The sequence below is a fragment of the Amblyomma maculatum genome, chromosome 9 (genome assembly GCF_055883805.1).
Source record: "Amblyomma maculatum isolate TAMU_Amacu chromosome 9, ASM5588380v1, whole genome shotgun sequence".
Classification (NCBI taxonomy): Eukaryota; Metazoa; Arthropoda; class Arachnida; order Ixodida; family Ixodidae; genus Amblyomma; species Amblyomma maculatum.
The window spans coordinates 44,603,750-44,630,529 of record NC_139352.1 but is presented as its reverse complement, the minus strand read 5'-3'; the positions used below and the strand labels follow the sequence as shown (position 1 = coordinate 44,630,529).

The window sequence follows — 26,780 nt, the reverse complement described above, 5'->3', positions numbered from 1 at the left end:
CTTTACCATCATGAAGGAAGCTTTGTGGTCGGAGAAATGAAGAGAGCAATTAAGTTATCGGAAGGTTGCGGGAGGCAGCGCGTGGACCCATTGTGTTGGTTGGTTCATGGGAAGGGAAAGGCGCCGTATCTGTCACACTTGCTCTGTGGACACCTGAACCGCGCCGTAAGGGAAGGGATGAAGGTGGGAGTGAAAGTGTATAGAGAGAAAGGGGGGGCGTAGTGGAGGGCTACGGAGTAATTTCGACCACCTGGGGATCTTTAACGTGCGCTGACATCGCACAGCACACGGACGCCACTTCGTTACCCATTGTGTAAATTGTTGTTGTGTAAATTGTTGTTGTGGCTGTAGGAAGAAGGAAAGGAAAATGCACGGGCCTGCTACTGGCTCTGTAGCTAAGCCACCTCCGCTGCCTCGTGCAGACAGAAAAAAAAATAGACAAGAGAGAGAGAAAGACGCGCGCCGCAAAAACGGCTGTCGTCCACCACCACAGAAGCGGTGGCGGGTGCAGTGACGGCCTACAACAAATAAAAATTCAGTGACCGGCCAGCCCCCGCCGCAAGCGGCGGTGACCTACCTGACCCAGCCCCATCACGGTTATTGCAGATATGTTACCCTGTAGTTCGATGTGGGCGCTCGCATTATTCATGATTATCTTTGCAGAATGCACAATGTGTGGTCACGTCTTCCACTTGAGCTCTGAAGCGTGACTTTCATAATTGGTTCACAAGAATGCAAAGGCGCAGTATCTCTCAATACTTGTTTCTGTGGACACCTGAATCGCGCCGTAAGGGAAGGAAAGAAGGTGGAATGAAAGTACACTTGAGCTCTGAAGCTTGTCTTTCATAATTGGTTCACAGGAATGCAAAGGCGCAGTATCTGTCAATACTTGTTTCTGTGGACACCTGAATCGCGCCGTAAGGGACGAAAGGAAGGTGGGAGAGAAAGTGGAGCTGGTTACAGGGACAACGCCGACGGCTACGACGACGCGAAACCCAGGCGCCAAAGAGCTGCGCTCTAAAAATTAAAATTGGTAATGTGATTTCAAAGGTGTCGAAACGCTCAGGGGAAAAAGTGGATGCTTGATGATGCTCATTCATAAATGTAGAGTATGAATTGACCAAATAATTAAAATACCTGGAAAAATGAAAGCTTGGACAAAGGGGGAATTACGAGTCATAAAGAATCGTGACTCGCAGTCATAGTGCAGGGTAGCGTGACTAAGAATTTCACAAGTAGTATGCTGGAAGAAGTGGAGTCTGCAAAGTCATCTGTAATCGTGACTGGCAGTCATAATCATAATTAATTACTGTCACATGCCCATATCATGACTCAGCACTTAACAAAATAGCATACTGTAACGAGTGGAGTCTAAAATACTGTATAATCATGACTCACAGTAATTAGCATGACGTTATAGCTTAATGACGTTATAGACAAAGAACGCTTATGAATGCTGCAATCGCACTCGATATAAACTACCCCGTCATATAACTTAATGTAGTCTAAAGTTCAAATATTAATCACAATTAACTATTTAACGGCGAAACCATCTCGTAATATATGACTTGCCGGTGTATTTACGCATTTATTGGAAATACCCTAAACACCCAGTAAGACATTACACAGGGGGTTATATGGAAGCAAATGTGAGTAGAACAAAAAAAATAGAGCACTGCAGAATCTGCATTGGAGTAATGCGAAAGCACAGATGCTGCTGTTGGTTGCTTCCTTTTAGTAGCTTAATTCACTTCTTGTTTGTCCATTTTATCTTTGGCAGTTTCAAATTGCCCGAAGATCCCTTCTTATGCCCTTTTTCGGCTCTACTTCCTGTTGCATGACGTCACATCCTCTACCTCACATTACTTCTTGCTTACTCCTTTTAGTTTTTGGTGCTTTCAAATTGCGCGCCCATCCCTTTTCGACTCTACTTCCGGTTGCGTGACGTCAGATTCGTGACGTCATATCCACTACGGCACCCGTTGCTCTCTTTCTGCTTTCGCTACCACCTTCCTCCCTTTCCTTATAGCGCGGTTCAGGTGTCCACAGAACAAGTGGGGCAGATACTGCGCCTTTCCTTTCCTGTGAATCAGTTATTCTAATTATTTACGTAATTAATTTATTGGCCTATTTATTTTTTCTACACCAACCCTAAGTCAGTCGCTATCGATCTACACCACTCATTAACCTCTACCACTTCTCAATTACCCGCGACTGCGGCGCCGCCGCTTGGCTGCAGCAGATTGTTCCAGCCTCGCTTATATGCATCATCCGACATACCGTAAAGGCTGCCCCCCGACTACTGTGAGGAGCCGAGCCACAGCCCCAATTATCCTCCTAGCGTGACGTCACAAACCGCGAGCGCCCTCTCTCGGCTGCGACACAGCGCCGTGTATGGACTCACCGCCACCATCCGATGGCGCGAGCTGGGGCCCCGTCTCTCGGTCTGGCGGGACGTCACACGGTCACGTGAAAGGTCATGTATGGAGGCGCCACAGCAGTATTGCTTTCGCAATAAAACAGGATAACAGATGATGTTATGGTGATATACGCCGTGGTGGCATGTGAGGGAAGTAAATAACTAGTCAAGGAATCGTTACACAAAACTAGTAAAAAATAGTCGGGCAAGCAATATTACCCGGGGACCAACATGGCGGCCCACCAAGCTTGACAGCCGTTTCTGGACAAAATAGGCACCCCTGACACGAGATGTCACCACCTTGTGTCGCTCACTGCATGCGGCGCGACGGAACGCCGACGCACCGTCGCCGTGTCGTACCACATGCAACGAAAAACTGACGGTTGGTGGCATCGGCGCCCAAGTGAGGAAACGCACCAGCTGATCAACTTCAACAACACACTTTTCACACTAAATGACATTTCAAGAACAACACAAAATCGGTCGGCCTCGTTCGGTGGTTGAGTCGCGAGAGAGCGAGAGAAAGCTTCGAGGCGTGATACCATTCTCTCAAGGGTCATCTGCATGAGTACCGTCACCTGGCGACAGATAGCGGAAATATTGTAAAAATGAGTAATCCCTTCAGTGAGTGCTTGTTACGCTATTTGTCGCCAGGTAACGCTGCTCAGGGGACCCTTGTGAGAATGGAATCACGCTTCAGAGACACCTCTCGGTAACAATCGCTGTTTAACCCGCTGAGAGGCAACACATTACCCTCAAGGCCTCATATGAATGAATGAATGAAACCAGTGAGGTGGAAGAAGTTGCATGTCCCTACCGTTGAGGAAATGGAATTACGCAGCTTCGAGATACGATAAACTCACGAGCCAAATATAAATTTTTTAGAAGTAGAGAAAGAAGATCTATGAGCTCTGCAGCTCACTCGTGGTTCTTCTTTCTCTTCTGCGAAATTAGCTTTGACTTCTGAGAACAATAAGGAGTGCGTTTAAATGCACACACGTAAATGCAAGCGTCTCTCAAATTCTTTGCCTCAAAGTATCGCAAAAACGCTGGATTATCTCTGCGCTCAAGTTTCGCATTGGGGAGAATCGTAGTTGTCCTTAGAATGTTTTCCCCGCTATGAGCATTTACCGAGTCGCCCAGTGGTTACGGCGCTCTACCACTGTTCCCAAGGACGCGGGATCGAATCCCGGCCTCGGCGGCAGCTTTTCGCTGGAGGCGAAAAGCAAGGCGCCCGTGTGCTGTGCGATGTCAGTGCACGTTAAAGAACCCCAGGTGGTCGAAATTTCCGGAGTCCTCCACTGCGGCGTCTCTCATAGCCTGAGTTGCTTTGGGACGTAAACCCCACAAACCAAACCAAACCAAACCAAGTCTTCTATTATTGCTGTTTTTGCTCCAGTGTACGGCGCCTCTTTCCTTCTCTCACACACTCCTTGCCTTCCGGGACTGCTGTCCACCAGGGGGATGATGCTCGTAATCACTTTCCCACCCTCCTCCCTCAAAGAAACATGAAAAAAAAAAAGAAGAAACTCTTCTCGTCGACGAACGATTCATTCATTCATTCATTCATTCATTCAGTCATAAACCTTTATTCATGAGGATGACCTGATGCCTAAAAGAAACGAAACGAAGGTTATGAACGCGCCACAATGGAGCGCAACCTGTCTCATTGACAAAAACGGTGCACCCTTGGGATCGTAGTAAAAAAACAAACTAGATAGAGAAAGGACTCATTTTTTTTCTTTATTGCCGAATTCAAAACCAGATTTTACACATACAAAATATTACTCAACAAATACACATGGGTTAAAAGCCACGCCTGCTCGGGCTGCGTGATCCTTTAAAATTAAGACATGTGTAGCAACGCTTCCATTCTCGGAAACCACTCATACACTTGGTCTTGTGTCTTGAAAACGCTAATGTTCCCCTGTCCGTCATCGATTTCTTTCCTACCATGTGTGTAGCTACAGAATACGCATCGTGTTGCCCCAGTTCCCACCGTAGTCGTGGCCTCGGGGTAGAGCACCCGCCACGCCTTCGGGAGGTGGTGGGTTCGACTCCCACTGCCGGCCGGACACCCACCGGTTTTCTCAAATGGGTACAAGCTATTACCCGGCCTGGTGCTCGGCTTCTCAGGGTCTATGGGCTTGGGAAAGGAGCCTACGGCCTCAAATCCCAACCAGGCGGGGGGCTCACTGCGACTCTACGTGTACTACTGCTTAGAACTCGACGTCTACCTCTGTTCCGTTCATCGGTTGAGGGTCTGTGGATTGGCGTTGCCCATACCCAATCCCACCCATTGTTCGCTTGGCTGAAATGACCGGTTGGGTGGCATTTCACGAGCACGAAGCCTACGGCCTCAAATCCCGACCACGTGTTTTCATGCCCGGCTAGTCCAGCGCGCATTTTCCCCCCTAACATTTTCAGAGCACTGCCTATTCTAGTGCAAAATGCATCCGACGTAGGAGCGAAGGCCGCCTGTGAACCCTCTCACATCAAGTTCCGCGTTGATATGAGAGTGCTTGCAGATGCATAGCAAGAATCACTATTACAGCGATCAGCCTGTAATCTCATACCTATATTAGTAATTAAAAAATGAAAATTAGTTTCTAAGTATTCCAGGAGCGTGTTGTTTGAAGCAGAAAACATATTAAAATGGCGTGTAGGACAGGTTATCCTACTAAATGCCTTAGTTCTCCGCGGACAACGTGGCAGCGTTTTAACAGAAGAAGGAAAGAGAGAGAGGGGGGGGGGGGGGCAGAAAGAATAAATTAAAAAAGGTAATGTAGTGAAAGGCTGCTAGATATTGACTCTCAGAGAATAAATGATAGGAGTTCGAAGCTTCTGAACCGAATGTGGAGCAAAAACTTTGCCTGCGGGCTTGCTTGTTTGTGAAACGTTTATTTTCTGCATCAAAGTGTGCGCGAGCAGGCGACGTTGAACGCCGGCCTTAATAGGTCGACAGCCCCAATGCGGGCCGCTGCAAGTGCCAGCCGCCTCGCGAGCACTGCGTGCCAGGGCCTTTTGAGCCCCGACGGACGAGTACCCGAGGAGGAAGTCTTCCCAAGCCTCTTCAGTGGGAGTGCGATGAAGAGGAAAGTGGGGTTTGGTCGGTTTGTGGGGTTTAACGTCCCAATGCAACTCAGTCTATGAGAGACGCCGTAGTGGAGGACTCCAGAAATTTCGACCACCTGGGGCTCTTTAACGTGCACTGACATCGTACAGCACACGGGCGCCCACGGGCGCCTTGCTTTTCGTCTCCAGCGAAAAGCGGCCGCCGAGGCTAGGTTTACATGCCCATACCATGTGTTATTAAGAGCAACGACTCTTTTCAATGTGTGGGAATCCGGTTTTCACATTGGGTCGTAACGAGCAGCCTGGGTCGGACAGCAGAAAGTGTTGGACAGCAGCTGTCGCAGAACGCGCCCGTCGGCCTTCGACAGCCCATTCGATGGAGGTGGGTACCGTTGGTGCCAAGCTCTGTACTCGTCAATAAATTCTCGGAACCATAACAGCGGTCGGCATAGCTCGTCATCGGGGCATCGGTGGGTGGGTGCACGGAGCTTAAGCGCGCGGGTAGTTGCGTTTGCCGCTTCATTTGCTGGTAGTCCCTGATGGTCCGGCGCCCACACTATGGGCCTAGGCTGGGGGACCGCGTTGTAAAGCAAGCGGGAAGCCAATGTGCCCACCTCACAACGCATATAACGTTCACAGGTGAACCTCGAGTTAGTGATGATAGTTCGGCATTGGGGGCCAAAACCGCGAGGGCAATTGCGACTTCCCCGGCCTGACGATCACTCTCGTCTCGGAAAGAGCCCATTTACCTGTGCACTGCGGTGTACCACTGCCGCCGTGTAGTGGCCCGAGCATGTCGGACCAGCCCAACGACGTATTAGACCCCTCGTTCGGAGACGTATTTAGAGTACAGCGCCCGCGCTTGAGCTAAGCGACGGCCTTCGTGGAGGTTCGTATTCACATCGCGTTGAACAGAGCCCACCGAAACATTGTGTCGCCAACCGTCGGGGATACGGAGAGGTTCGTCGTCCGGAACACAAAACGGTGCAATTTTGAGGCGCTTGAGTAGCCGCCCTGGCCCCGTTTGCGCCACACTTGTGCGATCGAGCGTTGCATCGAACACAACTAGTTGAAAACCCACCGGGGGTGGGGGTGGTAAAAAGCGTTTAATATCTTAAAAGAGGATAGAGGTATACATGAGCCGGATCTTGAAGATCCGCCCCTTATAAATACTAGGTGGGGTTCCTAGTAAGAGACCCTGGCGTCGGCCGCTGCCCGGGCGCACTCAACCAAGGCCTTCTGGGCCTGGAGGTGATAGCAGCTGAGCAGGATTGCATGGTGAGGTGAGGAGGGTTGCGGTGAGGAGGAATATCTTGGTTGGATGGGCAAGCCCACACTATGTGGTAGATGTCCGAGGAGTTCTCCGCACAGTGCGTACAACTGCCCGTGAAGGAAAGATAAAATGTTTGAGTGCGGCCGGGCACAGCAGTGTTGGTTAGAAACGCAGTAGGAGCCCATCCTCCATCTTAGATACTTTTACTCGGGTGAGGATAAAGGCTATGGCAAGAATAATAAAGAACAATGTCTTTAAAAGAATACGCGAATTCGAATTAGAAATCCTGATCTAGGAGGTCGAGAGAGGATTCCGGAAAGAGCATGCGGGCGGCGGCGTCGGCTGCCTCATTCCCCTCGAGACCCATATTAGCAGGAGTCCATACTATGTTCCGGTGAGCGGAGTCCCCGGTATAAGGGGAGGAGGGTGGCTGGGCCTAGCCCTGATGGGGCTGGGATAGGTAGGCAACCGCCGCTTGCGGTGGCGGCTAGCCTGCCTCTGTATTTTTATCTGTTGTAGGTCGTCATTGCACCCGCCACCGCATCGGTGGTGGACGACGGCTGTTGCGGCGCGCGTTTTTCTCTCCCTCTTCCATTCTCTCTGTTTTCTTTTCTGTCCGCACGAGGCAGCGGAGGTGGCTCAGCTACAGAGCCAGTAGCAGGCCCGTGCATTTTATTTTGCTTCTTCCTACAGGGTGCAATTTTGAAGTAGCCAGGGTGGCGAAGTGGTTAGGCCGCTCGACTACTGTGCCCAAGGATGCGGGATCGAATCCCGGCCTCGGCTTCCGCTTTACAGTGGCGGCGAAACGCTAGGCGCCCGTGTGTTGTGCGATGTCAGTGCACGTTAAAGAACCTCAGGTGGTCGAAATTATCGGAGCCCCCCTCCCCCCTTAATGGCGTCTCTTATAGCCTGCGTCGCTTTCTGACGTTAAACCCCCTAAGCCAAACAGCCAGTTGAACGCCTCACTTTCATGGCCTGAGCCCCTGAGCACGCATGAGGGCAGACGCTTTCCTGCTACACTCGGCCAGTTCTCCATATAGAAAGGATTAGCTCTGGCGGCGGCGCGCGCATGCGCCACCTAGAGACTATGCTTTTCCTCCTCTCCGCTCCGGCACGCATCTGTTGGGATGCCGCTACTACCGTACCACCAGCCTCATATTCTCCTCTGTAGAAAGCGCGGCGGCGAAACACCAGTGTAAAGGCGGCTCGTTGCCGTGGTTACGGCGCATGCGAAGTTGCAGCACCGTTTCCGCACGGCGACCTTGGATTTACATCGCGTAGCGGAGCTTTCGCTTCAAAACGTGTGGCGACATCGTCCAGCACACGGATGCCTTTTGAGGGAAGAAGGAGGTTGCTCCTGGCCCTACAGGGCTGTGACTGGTCGGTCCCTGCCGTTTGGGGCGGGGGCTAGTCTACCACTGCTGGTTGTACCTGTTGTAGGCCGTTATTGCACCCGCCACTGCTTCGGCGGCGGACGACAGTATTTCTCTATGCCCCCTTTTTCTTTCTTTCTTTCTTCCTTCCTGTCTATTTTCTCATGTCCGCGCGAGGCAGCAGAGGTGGCTCAGCTACAAAGCTGTTGTGGCTGTAGAAAGAAGGAAAAGAAAATGCACGGGCCTGCTACTGGCTCTGTAGCTGAGCCACCTCCGCTGCCTCGTGCAGACAGAAGAGAAAATAAAGAAAAGGAAGAGGAAAAGAAAGACGCGCGTCGCAACAACAGCCGTCGTCCACCACCGGAGCGGTGGCGGGTGTAATGACGGCCTACAACAGATAAAAATTCGGTGGCAGGCTAGCCTCCGCCCGCCCCGCCGGGGTGGTGCAGTGGTAAGACGCCCGACTACTGTGCCGAAGCACCCGGGTTCGAACCCGACCGCGGCGGCTGCGCTTCGATGGAGGCGAAACGAAGAGGCGTTAAAGGGGTGTCAGCGCACGTTAAAGATCCCCAGGTAGTCGAAATGACTCCGGAGCCCTCCACTACGGCATCCCTTTCTCTCTATCCATTTTTACTCCCACCTTCCTCCATTCCCCTTACGGCGTGGTTCAGGTATCCACAGGAGAAAGTGTGACCGATACTGCGTCTTTCCCTTCCTGTGAACCAATTATTATTATAATTATTAAGCCTGCGCCGCCACCGGCAGTGACCTATCTGTCCCAGCCCCATCAGGGGAGTATCCTCGAATCACGCGTCAGTGCACGATGTTGTGGCTGTAGGAAGAAGGAAAAGAATATGCACGGGCCTGCTACTGGTTCTGTTGCTGAACCACCTCCGCTGCCTCATGCGCACAGAAGAAAGTAGAGAAGAAAAACAAGAAGAGGGAGAGAAAGACGCGCACCGCAACAGCCGCCGTCCACCACCTAAGCGGTGGCGGGTGCTATGATAGCCTACAACAGATAAAATTCGGTGGCTGGCTAGCCCCCGCCGCAAGCGGCGTTGACCGACCGTCCCAACCCCGTAGTGCCAGCAATAGTCACCCTTCACAACCTATTTCAGTGCACGATAATTAAAGATCCCCACGTGGTCTGTTCGACTCCTGTGTTGTAATATTTCTTCTAACTTTTTTTCCTTTCAGTTGCCTTCATAATTATTCCCTGCCTTCCGTGATTGTATGTTACCTTTAGGTTGCGTTCACTGACACATTTCGGTACGGAGGGGCACTCTCCCCTGGTGGGGCTGGTACAGGCGGGTCACCATCGCTTGCGGAGGGGGCTAGAATGGCACCGAAGTTTTATTTGTTGCAGGCCGTCATTGCACCCGCCACCGCTGGTTAGCTGTTGTTGCGGCGCGCGCGTCTTTCTTTCCGTCGTCTTTTTCTTTCTTCTCTATTTTCTCTTCTGTCTGCACGAGGCAGTGGAGGTGGCTAAGCTGCAGAGCCAGTAGCAGGCCCGTTCATTTTCTTTTCCTTCTTCCTACAGCCACAACAACAACACATTTCGGTAGCAATCGGTATGACAATGGTTACACTTAGCAATTACCTTAACCGTAATTATTTCCTGCCTTCACTGAGTGCATGTTACCTTTAGGTTGCGTTCAGAGACATCTTTCAGAAAACAGTCGCCGTTTACAGTGAGTATATGTTATAGGTTCCGTTCAGAGAGACCTTTCCGCAACAATTGCCGTTCAGCTCGCAGAGAGCGTCGTTTGCTCCAGTGCGCCTACGGATATGGTTTGGCAATACGCCGCCGGGCAGCTATTTGCAACGCAAGATTCGCCACTGAAAAATCGCTCAATGTTGATCGGCCTTAAGCCAGACGCCGCGGCACAACATGTCAGCTCCCTAGAAATCAGAATCTTACCGTGCGCGGCGCCCTCTGGGAGTTGATTATAGCCCTGAGTTCGGTGCACGTTCGGAAACGCAGATCTCGGAAGCTATGACACTTCAACCCACGGGCAACAGATGGCGAGGCCTGCTGCGAAACTGGTCTCGGAGCTGAAAGAAAAAGAGCAGCATTTTCATGATGTGCAGTCTTTTCGACAGAGGGAGCCACGCCAACCTGTGTCCTGACGTTTTAAACACGTTCGATAAATTCTATTGTGTTTCGTCCTCAATAAGCTCAGCGCTGGTCCCGAGAACAGCATATCATTTTGGGTCATATATAGCGCATAGCTAAGCTGCGTTTCATGAAGTGGTGTGCCATTTGCTGATAACGGTTCATTTTCAAGAATAAGGCAAAATGTAATGGTAAGGCTCCATTTCTATTGAGAATAGATTTATATATCATGAAAATCTAGCCCAGTAAACACTGATTCTTTTTTCTTTGAAACGTTGTCTATTCAGGTGCTTACCATTTTAAAGCTATATTGAAAACGCATTAGTTTATATACTACACGTGCTTTTACTGTAAAGTTTCCGGTTTCAAGAAAAATTTCTATTGACTAAATTGACACAAAGTACAGACACATATCTTATATGGAAACAACTTCGGGGGTCTTGTTCAAGTTTCATCTTCTTTTCTTCTTGAAACGTTTTCGCCTATCCGATCCTTCACGTGGAATTTTTTCTGTGCTCTGTATTCATCTCTCACGAGAAAGCATAAGAAATCAGCACAGTACATTGTCAGAAGACGATGAAGTAAAGGCGTAATACGCATATGCATATAAAGCAATATATATATATATATATATATATATATATATATATATATATATATATATATATATATCATGTATGTTCGGTTCTCTGTGTGTCTGGAACGTGAGTATACGCTGTTGACTCCATCTTTTCTCACAAATTATCCTTAATTGTGATCTGAGATTAATGTCATAAAAGCCCTCACTGGTTTCAATGACATTGACGTCATTTCAATATATCGTAGTGCCAGTTACATCATCAATAGCTTCACATTTTTTCTCAAATTCTCGAGAGAATTCAGTCTACCGCTTTCATTGTTCCTCTCAGTTTTTCAGACAATTTTATTATCTCAAACCGCAGAAACCCTCGTGTCCGTAGAGTTACACCCAGGTCAGGATAATGTGTGGCTGCCATATCACTGAAGTAATAAATGTCACATCTCAAATCTATCATTCAGCTCTCGAAGAAAACCAAAGCTCCGAATGTCTTTCTATTTACGAAGTAGCAAAGAAAATTTATTTCCATCGAATAAATATTATGCTTTACTTCTGTGGAACGGAAATGTTCGAAGAGACACGCGCGCACCACAGTAACAAAATAGATTGTCTCGAAAGCCAATTTCGCACTCGAGCGCGGGGCCCCATAGCAAGCGGTTAACGCTTCATTAAACTATAAACCGTACGTTCTGTCTCATTAAAACCAAAATACAAGAGAACCTCTTCAAAGCCTCGAGGGCTAAACAGAGATCGAAGCGGTCACATCCTCCGGCACGCTGGCACATCCGACCGTTTTAATTAAACCAATTACCGAAGCAAGACTACGTCTGTGCCGCTCGCAAAAGGGAGCGGTACGGAGGAAACGTACTGCTCGAGACGAGCGGCCTGAATGCGAGGCTCAATCCTCGCCCAGGGAAAGTAAAAAGCAATACACACGCGTCGCTCCTCGTCGCCCCAGACGACTACATCACGGGCGGTACTGCGCATGCGCGTGACGTCACCCGCGTCGCCATGCCAACCGTCCGCAGCATCCATCTCCCTCATCGTCTGCTCTCTGCGAGTCTTTTCTCGTTGTTCCCGCTTCTGGTGTTTTCGTCTGCTCTGCGCCATTATTAATCGCCATTATGACGGCCGCTCCGCCTGGGAAGAAAGGCGTGCGCTTGCTCGCCCCTATAGATCGCGCTGAGGCGGCAGGCTTTTGCATGTCCAAAAGGCGTCGTGTAACTGCTAATTCTTTCCTTATTCTTTGTTTTAGTTTCAATTTTTTTTTTATGTGTCCAGGCTAGCCACTCGCCCTCCGCCCTTCTATTCCCCATTACACTTATCCCGTTTTCTCTCTCTATCGCTCGTTCCACTCCCTTGCTTATTCCACGCAGTAACTGCGCCTCGTCGCAAGAGGGAAATTTTTCTCTTTCCTGGCTCAACAATGGATGCCCAAATTTTTTTCAAGCGAACCTCTAATGCTCCGGAATAGAGTTATAACGACCCTGAAGAGCACCAACGAGGCTGCTTAAAAATAAAAGAACTTAAGAATAGTACGCGCAGTTTGCTTATTTTCTGCTTTTGTGTACGTAGTGCTTCCCTCGCAACGGAAGATAACGTCTCACGAGAAAAAAAAGAGCGGGAAAGCCTGCGAGCAGGCAAGCGCGTGTGCGTGTGTGTCTTTCTCTGTGTGTGTGTGTGTGCGTGCGTGTGTGTGTGAGTACGCGCGCGCATTCCGGCGTGCTCCTGCTTCACTCTCTCTTTTCCTGTTTTACTCAGATTCATAAAATTTACTTTTTTTCTTTATTTTTCTACAACGCCAGCACTCGATTCAAACACGCCACACAAAAAGAGGAAGCATTCGCTCGGCTGGAGTGACAGGCGAGCGCGCAGAAATGAAATATGACCAAGCTCGCGGTTAACGATCGCCCGAGATTAATACCTTCATTACGAGGCCGTCAAAAACGCTGCGTTTTTGACGCCGCGTAAATATCTCTGCACGCCATTGTTCCACGCTGTGAAATGTCTTATAATCTTATTTGATACTTGTGTTTAACGGGGTCAAAAAAAAAAAGGAAATCTGAAAACGCGTACAGAGCGCAAAGCAAGCTAGAGAAAGCAAAAATAAGAGCGGCGGCAATTTGCTAAGCCTAACGCTATCTAAACGACGCTTGATTCATCTTCCTGAAATATTCAGGATGTGGTAGTCGCAAGGAAGCAGAAGTTTGAACCGCGGATGATGACACTTGGGCCAGAGGTTAAAATGCTTATTTCAAATAATTAGGCGACCTCAGGCATCTTTAATGTATATCTTTATTACCGGCATTGAAAAAGAGCAGAAGGCAATGAAGACAAAGAGGAGACATTTTTACCTTTTTTAAGTGGTCGGAAAAATGTTGCCGATCAATGCAGGGAATGTAAAACTCGTTTTCACAGCCTGGGCGAAGAGATGTGGAAGAAAGACTGTAGTAAGTAAAGGCGTGTTGATTCATGGCCCATTTAGATGAGATCATGGGGTCATCGGACATGCCAGCGTCTTCATTATTTTACTTCCTCCCACACAACTCGCTTGGTAGTAGAACTATACTTTCAAGATTTTGTTTTGCTTCCTTGCCGTGATGTGGCGCTGCTATCGGGAAGCAGCGCCTTACGTCATTCTTGTAACTGTTGCCGTGGTCGGCGAGTGTCCCTCTGGAAGGAGACGTCACTTCTAAAAATAAAAAAGGACGAACATTCGCTTTGCTGTACTCTTTTCTATGTTGCTGCTCATCAGGCACTCTCCCCTAATAAACCCACGTGCAGAACAAACACGAAGAATAGTGAAAAGAAGAGCGTAAGGAAGGTTAAAGTGAGAGTGTTTGGTTTGTGAAACCCATCGCTTTTGCTCGGAGTGAGGTATACCATTGATTTGTCAGGACCCGGTAGCCGCTAGTGACGTAATTATCTATCTCATGACGCCATTTCCTGTATAACATGGTCCCGCGGTTTAAAGCAGTGGGGAATTAATGCAATGGCTATAAAACGTGACCTTAAGCACCGTCGCGGATCAGTTGCGTACGTTTACTGTCAGGCCGGGGGGTGAAGGGCAGCTTTGAAAGTAGGCCGGTTATTCTAGTGGGCTCGTGGCGACAATAAAACTAAAGCCCCTAGATGACGCCCATAGCAACACGTCGTCTCAGTGGTCGCTGGGATCAGAATAGCAACGTCTGTTGGCCGTGCTCTATTTAGGCAGTACCCGGGCCCTCAGTGATGACGGTCTTGCATCGTCGTGGAGAATTTCGATCATCTAAGAGTGATGATTACTCACAGCGTATTACCGTCCTTAAGAAGAACAAAATAGCACATAACAAAATGGCGACGTTCAACGAAGCATACATGGTTTGAAAAGTAATAATAGCCACACTTGCGGCAACGCGGCAAGGTAAAGCTTACACGCTTTTCCTCCTGGCCCTGTTGTGGACTCGCCTGATGGGCTTTGCGCCTACAAGAGCTCAAGTTATATGTGACACGCAGAAGCTGTCTTGAACACGCCGAAGTATTCTCATGCTTGCCTCTCCAGACGGCCTACTGCGACAAACAATGTTGATGACTACCTCGCTTCTATGCTACCGTCTCCTGATCTGCGCCGCAACACTTTGACGTCGTTCTTCGTCGCCTCACGTGATTCACCGTTTTCTACCTTCATGACCGATTACTTTACAGAATTCCACGCTCGGATGTGGCCGGTTTTGCCTCGTCGTGCCGAAAAGTTGGTTTTGTTTCATTTGTGGGATTTAACGTCCCAACTTAAGCTATCAGAGACGCCGTACTGGAGGGCTGCGGAAATTTCGACCACCAGCGCTTTTTCAACGTGCACTGACATCGCGCAACACACTGGCGCTTTGCTTTTTGCATCCATCGAGAAACGGCCGCCACGGCTAGAATTCGATCCCGCATCCTTCAGCAAAGCACTCGAGCGCCTAACTACTGCACCACCTTGGAAATCAAACTAGCGCACTTCAAAACAAAGACACAGGAAGAGAACGACAACACAGCACCACCCTTGCAAACTACTGCACCACGACGGCGGGGCCATGCCGGAAAGTTTGTTTATCCCTGTTTTTCAAATAATACATGACAACACTAGGTCTGACAGATTTGAAGTCCCTTTACTGCCTCCAGGAATGATTCTACTCACCAAGACGCGTCCGAAAACTCAAACCTACGTAATCAGTTGTGTGCTTGACAGCGTTTTAAGCTCCCCACGTTAAGTTTGCCGAGCCAACTGCACCTGTCGCTCCCCAGACCGACTCATTTGAGCAAGTGGACATTGATCTGTTAGGTACTTTTCCACAACCGTTATGTCGTTGTGTGCGTCATTCATGAAACACGGCATTTACAAGCAGCCGCGATGTCGTCTGGAACGGCTTCTGGTATGCTTCTTTGCTTTTGCGATTTTTCCTCCTCCATCTTAGCCGGTCTCGAATTTTCATCAGTGACCAGGGACTCCAGTTTACTGCAGACTTTGTTGAAGAACTGTTTCGTCTTAGTTTAACTTCTCTCCACCACACCATATCACCCAACAAACCAACGGCCGCGTCCAGCGCACAAATCGGATGTTCACCACTATGTTGGTGATATACAGCCTTTGTCAAAAGTATAGAGCCCAGGGAGTCGGCTGCTTATCCATTTCTTGCGGCTTGTAACCCATTTCCATTGTTCCGAATCTGTTGCTGGTTAAACGATTTTTTTTTTTTGCCTACCCTCTTCAATGAGAAGGACATCCACTAAGGATAATCTGCACCACTATACACGGCTCAGAAGCAGACCCTCTGGGCTCTGGACTTTTGCCAAAGGCTATACGTCAGTTTTGATCACAAGAACTCGAATGAAAGCCCTTCTTTTCATTACGAGCAAAACGAGACAACCTGCTATAGCCCTTTGTATCTTCTCTAAGCTCGCATGCACCTCTGTTGTGTCAACACCATCGTTAACGTCAAGTTTGAAACTACAGCCGCACGGTAAAACATCCCAAGAAAGAGAACACTGCACCAGGCTGACAGAGGATCACCGGGGTATGCCGTGAATATTGCGAAGATAATGTGTCCTGAGCTTTGGAGGCAAGTTTAGAAACAGAGTCATGTTACGTTGTTTTTATTGTGGCGTTTTCACTTTCAGCTGTAGTTTCCGCCTTTGACATGAACCAAGTAGCACAGATCCAGATCGCCCTGCAACACCCCTAATATCCCTGTCCGAGACGAGCCTTCTGTCACCTCGACACTCTCTCGTGTGGAAGAAGCTCGCAGGATTGCACATTCGCATTTTAGAATCGCAGACGCGCTCTAAAGAGCACTGCAACATCCGGCATCAGACCATCAGCTATGTTCGTGGCGATCTCGTGTCACTGTAGGCGTCGATGCAGAAGCGTGGCTTGTGTCGGAAGGTCCTCGCACTACGTGTGCTCGGTGATTTGAAGCATCGGTGATTTGAAGTACAACATCTCGCACCTTACTGAACGTGGCCAGTGCTCACGGAAATCCCAGGTGGGGCATGTTGGACGGCTCAGACGGTTCCATTATTGCGGCTGCATAGCTAGCACTGAGGGCTTTTTCTACGAAGGAGCAAATGTCATGTGTTTTGGAACAACTCGTGAGGGTCGAAGAAGCATAAGTTGGTGGGGCTTGGGTAGCTCCAGGTTCCCCACACTATAAAAGCAAGTTTTAATATAGGGGGACCTTGTCGATTCGAAGGTTAAGGAAACCGCGGGAATGAATGAATGAATGAATGAATGAATGAATGAATGAATGAATGAATGAATGAATGAATGAATGAATGAATGAATGAATGAATGAATGAATGCCCAGAATTAAGGATAGCGGGGTGCGAGTGCCCATGTCCGGAATGAAAGCCGCACCCCTCGTCCTTTCAGAGCATCATTCCGCGCGTGCGGATTGTGGCCCTGCAATTAGCCTATTCCCCCAGCCAATAGGGCCCCAATTTTAAATTTCGCTTATAAACACCCAGTCATGTGCGCAGTAAGTAAGAATATCAATAAATTTTGGACAAGTGCATTTTGAACGGGAAATTATTCATGAGCCCATATATCATAATTATGTGCCATTATAAACATTATGTCCGCAGATCCAGTCTTGGCGCGATTGAAGTTTTCCTAAATTTATTATGTACAGTTCATCGCATTGGTTTTTTATAGCAAGCTTAACTACTTACTGCAAGCGCGGAAAAACATCGTTAAAGTCAAGGTTTTTTTCCTAGGCATGCCACAGTAACGCCATTTCACTGAATATGTTAATAACAATACCTTACAATATTTCTTCCTTTGATCGTCATTAAAAGTGGTGTACTAAAACGAACGCGTTCGTTCAAATAAGTCATCGACAAAATACAACCACCTATCATTAACGTAAAAAAAAATACCCAAAGATAAGTATTTATGGCATCAATAAATAAAGAAATATGATCCTCGTTAGACTTCTTAGGTCAGTGCACCACGAAGGGCGAATCGTCATCTGAGATAGTCTGCCATCAGTGGTTGACGTTGTGGTCGAAATTTCATCTTGCGAAACGAGACCAAATAAATCGACCCACATTTCAAAACCTTTTCTTTTCAGTTCCTTTCATTTCCTATGGAAATGACTTCTCGTAGTTTTACGCCCTCCAGAACACTGTCACGTTTCCTAATGCAAACATTCAGCCACGGTTATCGGATAATTCTTCTTAAGCAAAAATTCCAACTATTGAGCCGTGAATAAAATAAAATAACGGTAGACTATGATTCACACCACCTTATTTAAAGATATTAACAGCTATTTTAAACAAATATTTTTAACGCCACGCAAAGAAACGTGCACCTGAGATATGAAGCTTGCCGTCAAGGTCAACTCAGCACAGCACACCACGAAATTTCTTCGACCATACACATGGCCTTTTCTATAACGACTGGGTTTCGCGTTACTGCAGTAGTAGCGTTAGTAATAGTAGCTGCAGTAGAAATACTAGAAATAGTAGCCGTAGAAAAAATTGAAACTGTACTTTAAAATATTACTTTTATAATGATGCTCTTATACTCTTTATTCCAATGCACTGCGAATAAAACTACATTCAGAGCTGTCACTGAATCTCGGGTTACAAAGTTATAATCGTTTTAAGAGATCTTCACCACTATAGACACGAAGCTATCTTACTGGTAAACGTAGAGCGGGCATTTTAGTGCTTAACAGTTCCTAAATAAATCCCACACTTGGCTGTCTTTTCTATTATCATATTCTGCTTTGATGTCGTTTTCAGGATTCATTTTGAGATAGTGACTCAGGTTATGAAACACGTCGTAGCAAAAGGCTCCGCAAACTTCGACGCTCTGGGTTTCTATAACATGCACTGACGTCGTGCAATGCTCGAGCGTGTTTTTCTGTGTCTGCGGCCGGGGTGGAACGCGCGTCTCCTTGTTCTACACTCCAATCCCAGTCGAAAAAAATTACAGAACTGTGTCAAAAATACAACAAAATATCCTGTAGTTCTGTCGTAACCATCAGATGTTTCTGTAGTACTTTTCTGTAGTTCTGTAGTTTTTCTGCAGTATATTTGTGTTTTCTGTAGTTCTGTAGCACTTTTATGTTGTAACTACAGAGATTTCTGATGTTACTACAGAATGTTCTGTTGTCACAACAGGTTTCCCGTCGAAAGCCGCACAGAAATTTTTTCCCACTGGGATGCCCTAAACACTGAGCGACCGTGGCGCCGCTCCCATTTTATACTCTTAGAGAAGCTTAAACGATGTGCCTAGTTTATTTATTGCTTGCCTTCATAATAAAAAAAAAATGCTGCATTACACCAGAACGTACTGGGGTAATCAGAGACATCCCCAACCGAGAAATTCTGGAAAGGTAATCTTTCTGCTCGCATAGTAAAATTGCTTTGGGACGAACTTCGTACGCTCACATGGACGCTGTCTATACGTTATCTATGTTAACAGCTAGCAGGCATCTCGCAAGAAGTCAACTAACCTCTCGATCTGTCCTACCAGTTTGTTGCGTAGTGATTGAAAGTGTCTATTTTCTGCCTCAGCAGGAGTGATCGTAGGCGATCACTCCTGCCGAAAAATTGGAAGTTCTTCGGGCTTCTTCTCCTCTTCTTCTTTTGTGTTTCGTTCTATTTTTGCCATAATCCTCCCCTCTCCTCCCCCTTACTTTCTTTTTCAAGCTTCTTTCGTGTCCTTATTTTTGACGCGCTTTTATCCGTCTTTTCTCTGTCCTGCATTTCTTTGTTGCATTATTTCTTTCGGCCTTCTTTTCTTCCTTTGTTTTCTACTGTTCACCTTCCTTACCGTAGTCCCAAATTTTTTTTTTCTTTCTCTATTTCTTCGTGTAACCTTTCTATATCTTTCTTGTTCATTCTTTATGTCCTTCTCTCTATTTTCGTTTTGAAACGTGAGCTGCTTGGGACGTTCCGGTACGGACGTGATTAGCGGGGGCTCAAGACATGTTGAAGGCGGCTTAGGAAACTGCCTTTTCAAATAGCATGACGTCATAACTTCAATCTCGGTATATCCGAGACAGAACTGTTGTTCGCAGTTCGATGCAAAGAAGACACACCGCACGTCGTTTATGAGCTGGCACGTTCTGAGTGCACCTTTCGCTTTGAGCACCCAGAAAATCTTCATCTTCTTTACTTTTCCTAGCCCTGTCAACGCCGCAAATAGGATGTATGCGCTCCCCGAGGCAATCACGTCGTCTGCTATACGCCGCCGCAGACGATGACAACGACGCCAACAACAGCGTCCCAGAGCAGCCGGGAATCGAATTCAATGCCAAAATGATCGAGATACCCGGTGCAAAAAGAAGCATCAAAACGGCTCTTCTGGCCTTCTGGCAACAGTAAATCAACAAACACAACGACCGCGCCGGCAAAATGGCGACGCGAAACGGTACACCCACCCGACGTGAAGGCGTCGTCGGGGGACCCTAACGCTCGTCCCAAACATCTCCAATTTCGTTCTCAAAGTGCTTCGCTCCATCATTTTGTCGTCTGTTCTTTCTTTTTTTTTTTTTTTTTTGAGAGAGCCGAGACCGTGAGCCTTGTGTTGCGTGCTTTTCTTGCTGCTTTCTTTTATCGCCCAGTTTTCTGTGCTCCACTTTATTTCAACGTTTCTTGCGGTTTACTTTATTTTATTTTGTTTTCTATTTGGATCGCGCTTTGATCACCTGATTCAGCTCCAGCGCGGTCGTTCGGTTCGCTTTTTTCTTTCTTTCTTGTTTGATTTACGAATGCCTCGGGCTCTCTGAGGCAAGTCACAATAGCTAGTTATCGTTTCTCTTTCCCAGTAATCGCTCTCTCCTTCTCTCTAGCCTGGACATCCTTCTGTAAGGTATCGTTTTACCTTGTTCTCCAGGTTATTTTATCTTTTTACTTTTTTCGAATTTACTTGGTCCTGTTCTTGGAGTAAATTGTGCAATTTAGCTCTAAAGTGATCGGGATGAACTCTTGACTTTCTCTTGTTGTTTGTTGGGCCTGTTCAGTTTCGTGTTTGGTACAACTTCTTGTTCAGAAAATCGGCTTCCGGCCTTGTCCGCGTACCATTTCGGGAAGAATTTCGACTTAAGTCTACACACAGGGTTGAAATGAAGCTCTACAAGAAAAATCAAAAGGATCTTAACAGCATCAGTGGCAATTGCTGCATTAACAAAGATAAAATTGTCATAAAAAGGTACTTTGGCGTAAGAAAGAAGTGCGATAAAAACAGACCCTTACAAAATGTTCGTTTTGTTTCTAGGTTGGTTTTTGCCCATTCATTTATTTGTTTCTTTGTTTGTTTCCTTGTTTGTTTGGTGCCTTCAAGGCTCCAGGTTATAAGAGCTGCTTTATTATAAAGATTTTTCACAGAAAAAAAAATACAACGTAAGTGGACCCGAATTATCAGACACAGAAATATACTTACGGTTCTGGGACTAGCCTGTACTAAAAGAAACTTATCTAAGCATTTTACCTTCATAGTACTTTAACTTCGATTGCACTAAGCCACGTAACTTTAGTGCAACTTAATCTATTCGTCCCTAAATCATTTGCTTGTCGTAAATACAGAGTTCTGATATCCTCAATTTATTGAAGACTTCTGCTTTTCCAACAAATACACTTACCGTCTTAGTCCCCTTCAATGGATTTCACTTTTGAAGCTTCTCTTCGCTATACACAACAAACCTTATTTTCGCAATACGACCACTTTCTCTGTGTACCTCAGATTGAAAAAGAAAATCGAAATAAATTTCGCCTTTCCTTGATAAAGCCGCAGTCAAAAATGATATTCCATGGTTGTCATCGACGCACAGGTAGAATATGACTCCGTGCTCTCGTTCAACAAAGCGCAGGAAGCAAGCGATAAATGTAAGCCCAGATTTTAAAAGTAGCCTTTCATTTTAACTTTTGTGTGGTGGTTTCAGTATCCCATAGCTCTGTTTCACCTTTAAAAGGTGTCATAGCTTCCTTCTGTAACACCTCTATCGCTGCGACGACTTTTACGTTAATACAACTATATCAATGCAAACGAACACAACTATACCAACACATCAAGCCTTCCATGTCCAAAAATGAAGGTCCCATTGACATTACACAATGCATCCGGAAACCAAGCACTTCCGCAAAGAAGTCATCCAGGATCCACGATTAAATCTTTGTAGATCTGCTTCTGCCTTCTACATCGAAAGTGCATTTTCGCAAGGCGAAATTTAGAGATGCGGAAAGTTTCAACCATGCAAAACAGTGGCCTCCTAGATAAAATTCAACAGAATAGACGCAATATGTTTTCTAACATATTACTGTCATTTCAGCATTGTTCGTCTGTTTAAATCTCTAAAAGGACAAGATTATCACTTCCGTAATAAAGTTAAGGTAGAATGTTCTTTCAAAAGGACACTGATAACAAGGCGTTACTGGCCTAAATAGATAAATTCTTAAACCTAATGACGAATAGGCTAATTTTCAATAACAAGTGAGGTTTTCAGTAGTTTCAAGATTTCATAATATTGTCACGCGGTAGGAAGATGATGTGGTTAGACTGATAACATATCCCAGTGTCAATCTCTTGTGTGCGTTATGACTTTTCATTTTTATTTCGTTTCTTTTCGTCTACCCCTCCATTAATTTTCTTTTTAGACAAGTATATGTCAAAAACTTTCTCTGCTACCCAATTCTTGGCCGATCCCTCTGTTAGGGTATGTGGCATGTGCCATATGTTATTTGGTAAGCAAAAACAGCTGTTACGTTAGGTTCACTGGCCATTAAACCGTAACTCACTCAATCATTATACCATCCTGTAATTACGCTCAACAATCATCATCATCAGCCTGACTATACCCACTGGAGGGCGAAGGCCTCTCCCATATTTCTCCAATTAACCCGGTTCTGTGCTAGCTGCATCCACTTGACCCCTGCGAACTTCTTAACCTCATCCGCCAACCTAACTTTCTGCCGCCCCCTGCTACGCTTTCCTTCCCTTGGAATCCAGTTTGTTACCCTAAGCGGCCATCGGTTATCCTCTCTTCGCACTACATGTAGTGTGAAGAGACGACAATTATAACAATATATAATTGTGATGAAGCAACAATCTGTTGCTTTTTCAAACCGCCTTGACGACCAGCCATTTTTCGAGCGTGGACCTCCAGTTATTTTAGCTCTGGACGTAAAACATTTGATTGAAATGACGGAAAGAACAATGCTCGCTCCATTTTAGCGCATTTTTTTTTTTCGAGACAATGGAGTCTTTTGATGCCAAAACAAACAGGGGCTAAGTCAGAAATGTAGTAAAGTCAATATTTACTAATAATGAAAATCAATGGCAGTTGTCTTCGTTCTGGTTACAATGTGATTGAATTTTGAGCCTCCGGGCGGAAATAAGGGAATACAATTATTTATATTATACATACTTGCTATCTTCACGAAACGTACCTACCAAGTAGAAACATTTATGATGTCTGCCAATGTTCTCACCATTTTCGTGACAAGTTTGTTCGTCGGGTTTGGTCCGTTTTTCAGGATCGGTCTGGTATTTTATGTCTTGTTCGATCTGAAGCACTCCACTAGTGTCGGGGGTTCAGCAGCTTCAAGATACACAAGTAATAGGAAACATGAACCAACCTAAATACTCGCTTCATGGGCTGTGTCAGAGTCATACGTTTTTATATGAAACGACCTTACAAAATCACAACTTCCTCTTTGGACATATTTCATCTAAATGCGCTTCGCGAATGTACACTGAGCAGGCATGACCATGAATTGATGCCCTACTCCATTTAAACACACATCATCAGCATGTGCGATGTCATACCATCATTGATTATAACCTCCCCCCCCCCCCCATTTCTTTTTTTATTGTAAGAAAATGTATCAGGGAATAAAACATCGAATCCATTAATTTCTTAAATGGTCCCACGCTTGTCACTGTGCCATTTCTGACTTTTTCAATAAAATGAAGTGCCTCAGTATGTTTGGCATGTCTCAGAAGCGCCCTAACGTGCACAGAATAGCTCCACACTCTAACACCGCAGTGAGAGCAGCTATGTCAGTAGATAACTACTTGAACATCACCCTTATTAGCGATATCTGAAACACCTTGCAGATAAAACATCGCATATATTCGTCCATTCTTGTAGTGTGCATTACTTACTTATCTGCCGTACTATGTGTATTCATAAAATATACATTCAGTTCAGTTCAGGCGTTCAGTCGTGTCCGACTCTTCTTGACCCTATGGACCATGTCACGCCACGCTTTCCGGTCTCTCACTATCTTCTTAACATCACATAGCTTCATCTGCAATGCCTCGAGAATGCCATCTAACCATCGCGTTCGCTGCCTACCCCTTCTCCGGCGACCCTCAACCTTTCCCAACATCAAATCTTTCTCCAGCGACTCCTCTCTTCTCATCAGATGACCAAAGTAGCTGAGCTTTAACTTTAGAATTTGACCCTCCAATGAGCAGTCAGGGTTTATGGTCGACAATATCGACTGATTTGATCTTCTGGCAGTCCAAGGAACTCTTAAGAGTCTTCGCCAGCACCACAATTCAAACATGTCAATTCTTCGGCGGTCAGACTTTTTCACAGTCCAACTCTCGCATCCATACATCACAACTGGAAAGACCATAGCACGGGTTATACGGATCTTGGTTGGCAGACTAATGTCTCTGCTCTTTACTAGGCGGTCAAGGCTAACCATTGCTCTCTTTCCCAGAAGCAGGCGTCTCCTAATTTCATGGCTGCAGTCTCCTTCCGAGGTAATCTTGGCGCCCAAGAACAGAAAATCTGTCACAGCTTCCACTTCTTGTCCATTGATGCTCCAGGACTTGATAGGGCAAGACGCCATGATCTTCGTCTTTTTAATGTTCAGTTTAAGCCCAAACTTCTCACTCTCTTCTTGTACGCGCATCAGTAGTCTCTTGAGTTCCACTTCACTTTCTGCCATTAAAGTGGTATCATCCGCATATCTAAGGTTGTTGATACGTTTTCCAGCAATCTTCACTCCAGCAATCTTCACTTCAGGTTAAATAGGCAGGGCGACAGTATGCAGCCTTGCCTCACCCCTTTCTCAATCGGAAACCAATCAGTAAGACCATGCCCAGTTCTGACTGTGGCCTCTTGCCCTTCATAAAGGTTCCTGAGGAGACAGATGAGGTGAATTGGAACTCCCATCTCTTGGAGAGCTTGCCACAATCTGCTGTGATCTACGCAGTCAAACGCTTTCGCATAATCAATAAAGCAGAAGTAAATGGGTTTCTGGAACTCTCTTGCTTTTTCCATGATCCAGCGAAGGTTGGCAATTTGGTCTCTAGTTCCTCTGCCCTTACGAAACCCAGCTTGCACGTCCGGAAGCTCCCGATCCACATACTGCTGCAGCCTACCTTGCAGGATTTTTAACATCACCTTGCTAGCATGCGAAATAAGCGCAATCGTGCGGTAGTTGGAACAATCTTTGGCACTGCCTTTCTTTGGAATGGGGATGTAAACTGACCTTCTCCAATCCTGTGGCCATTGCAGGGTTGTCCAAATCTTTTGACATAATGTATGCAGTGTGTTAACAGCGTCGTGGTTGAGGTTTTGAAGCAACTCAGCTGGAATACCATCAATTCCGCTAGCTTTGTTCTTAGCAAGGCTGGCTAAGGCCCATTCAACTTCACTCTTCAGGATGCCCGGCTCGACATCCGTAATCACAACCGTCCTATGTTGGGTTTGCACATCCGGGTCCTTCTTGTACAGTTCTTCTGTGTATTCCTGCCACCTCTTCTTTATCTCTGAGGCTTCAGTGAGGTCCTTGCCTCGTTTGTCCTTTATCACGCCCAGCTTAGCGCAGAAGATTCCTTTGATATCCTTGATTGTCTTATACAGAGCTCTTGTGTTCCTTAATTGGCTGTTGTCCTCAACTGCTTGACACTGTATGTTCAGGAAGGCATTCTTATCCCTCCTTGCTATTTTCTGAAAATCCGCATTGAGAACCTTGTATCTTTCTCTTTCCCCCATACCTTTTGCCATCCTCCTTTCCTCAGCTATTTGCAAAGCCTCTTCAGATAACCAGTTTGCTTTTTTGCATTTCTTTTGCTTTGGAACTACCTTAGTAGAAACTTCTTGTATTATATCACGAACATCAGTCCACATCTCTTCGGGCTCTTTGTCTTCTAGATCTAATTCCTGAAATCGATTCCTCACTTCCACGGCATATTCTAATGGAATCTGATCCAGATCATACCTGAAAGGCCTTCTAGTTTTCTGCGTTTTCCTCAATCGAAGCTTAATTTTGGCAACAAGAAGCTGATGATCGGTGCCACAATCGGCCCCAGGCCTTGTTTTTACTGCTTGTATAGCGCTTCTCCATCTCTGCCGGCAAATAATATAATCGATCTGATTCTTGTACAGACCGTCCGGTGAAATCCATGTGTACAGGCGCCTCTTGTGCTGTTGAAAATGAGTATTCGCTATGGTCAGGTTGTTTTCTTGACAGAACTCTACTAGTCTCTGCCCAGCTTCATTTGGCTCACCAAGACCGAACTTGCCTGTAATTCCGGATATTTCTTCACTTCCGACCTTAGCATTCCAGTCTCCTATGAGAAAAACGACGTCTGATGATGGGGTGCGGTCTAAAAGGCATTGTAGGTCCGCATAAAATCTCTCAACGTCAGCTTCTTCAGCAGCAGTGGTCGGTGCATAGACTTGGATACATACATATACATACAAAATATACATATTATACCTATAAGCACTTTCTCGAGCTGTCTTCTATTCATTTCTGCTCACCGCTGGTCAATGACCCCTTATGTCCCTGCAAATAAAGGCGACTAACAAACGGGCATGTCGGACCTCCTGGTACCACGCAGAAATTAACCTCGGCGACATTTTTGCGCATCATTCGGGCCCGCTACAAAACAGGAAGCAGTCATCCATTTCGGCATGAAAAGTATTGCGGCACTCCCATCATCCGTCCAGGATAAGGAGCAGCAGGAAGGAACTTGACGGGGCGGGAAACTGGATGGAGCCGGCCCAAGCAAAGATGGCGGGCAGGCGGACAGCAAACGGGCAGGCAGTCGGGCGGGCGGGAGGTAGGGGTGGAAGTGAGAGCGCGTCTCCGCTTAGAGGGAATCCGGGGAGAGGAGGTGGGAAAAACAGGAGCGCACCTCCTCTCCAACGCCAGAGATGGGGAGCGCAAAAGGGAGACGATGGAAGAGCGAGGAAGGAAGACGAGGAGGAAGAGAAAGGAAAACCGCGCGGCGGGTGGATGCGAGCGCTCGATCATGTCTCCGGTGGACCGCGCTAGAGTTTGCCATAGGAACGGAGACTCGGCTGCCTGGCTGCCAGCTCGGAGGAAGCGAAGCACGCGGGTGATACGTAACCTGAATCGAGCGACGGTCGGCGACGTTGATGCCCCGATACGACGGATGGTTATGCCGAGTTGTGCTTCCTAGAACGAAGCTTCCGTTCAAACTGTGTTCA

General features: G+C 46.7%; 1 protein-coding gene across 4 annotated transcripts in view; it reads right to left on the bottom strand.

The window, feature by feature from the left end:
• The window catches only part of LOC146178973 (uncharacterized), a 152,060-nt gene that overhangs the window by 49,582 nt on the left and 75,698 nt on the right, over nucleotides 1–26,780 (bottom strand). For all 4 annotated transcript variants that reach the window (XM_084578679.1, XM_084578681.1, XM_084578682.1 and 1 more), the window contains exon 2: nucleotides 10,062–10,195. In XM_084578679.1, the coding sequence (XP_084434805.1) occupies nucleotides 10,062–10,195 (134 nt within the window). The remainder of the gene's footprint in view (nucleotides 1–10,061; nucleotides 10,196–26,780) is intronic.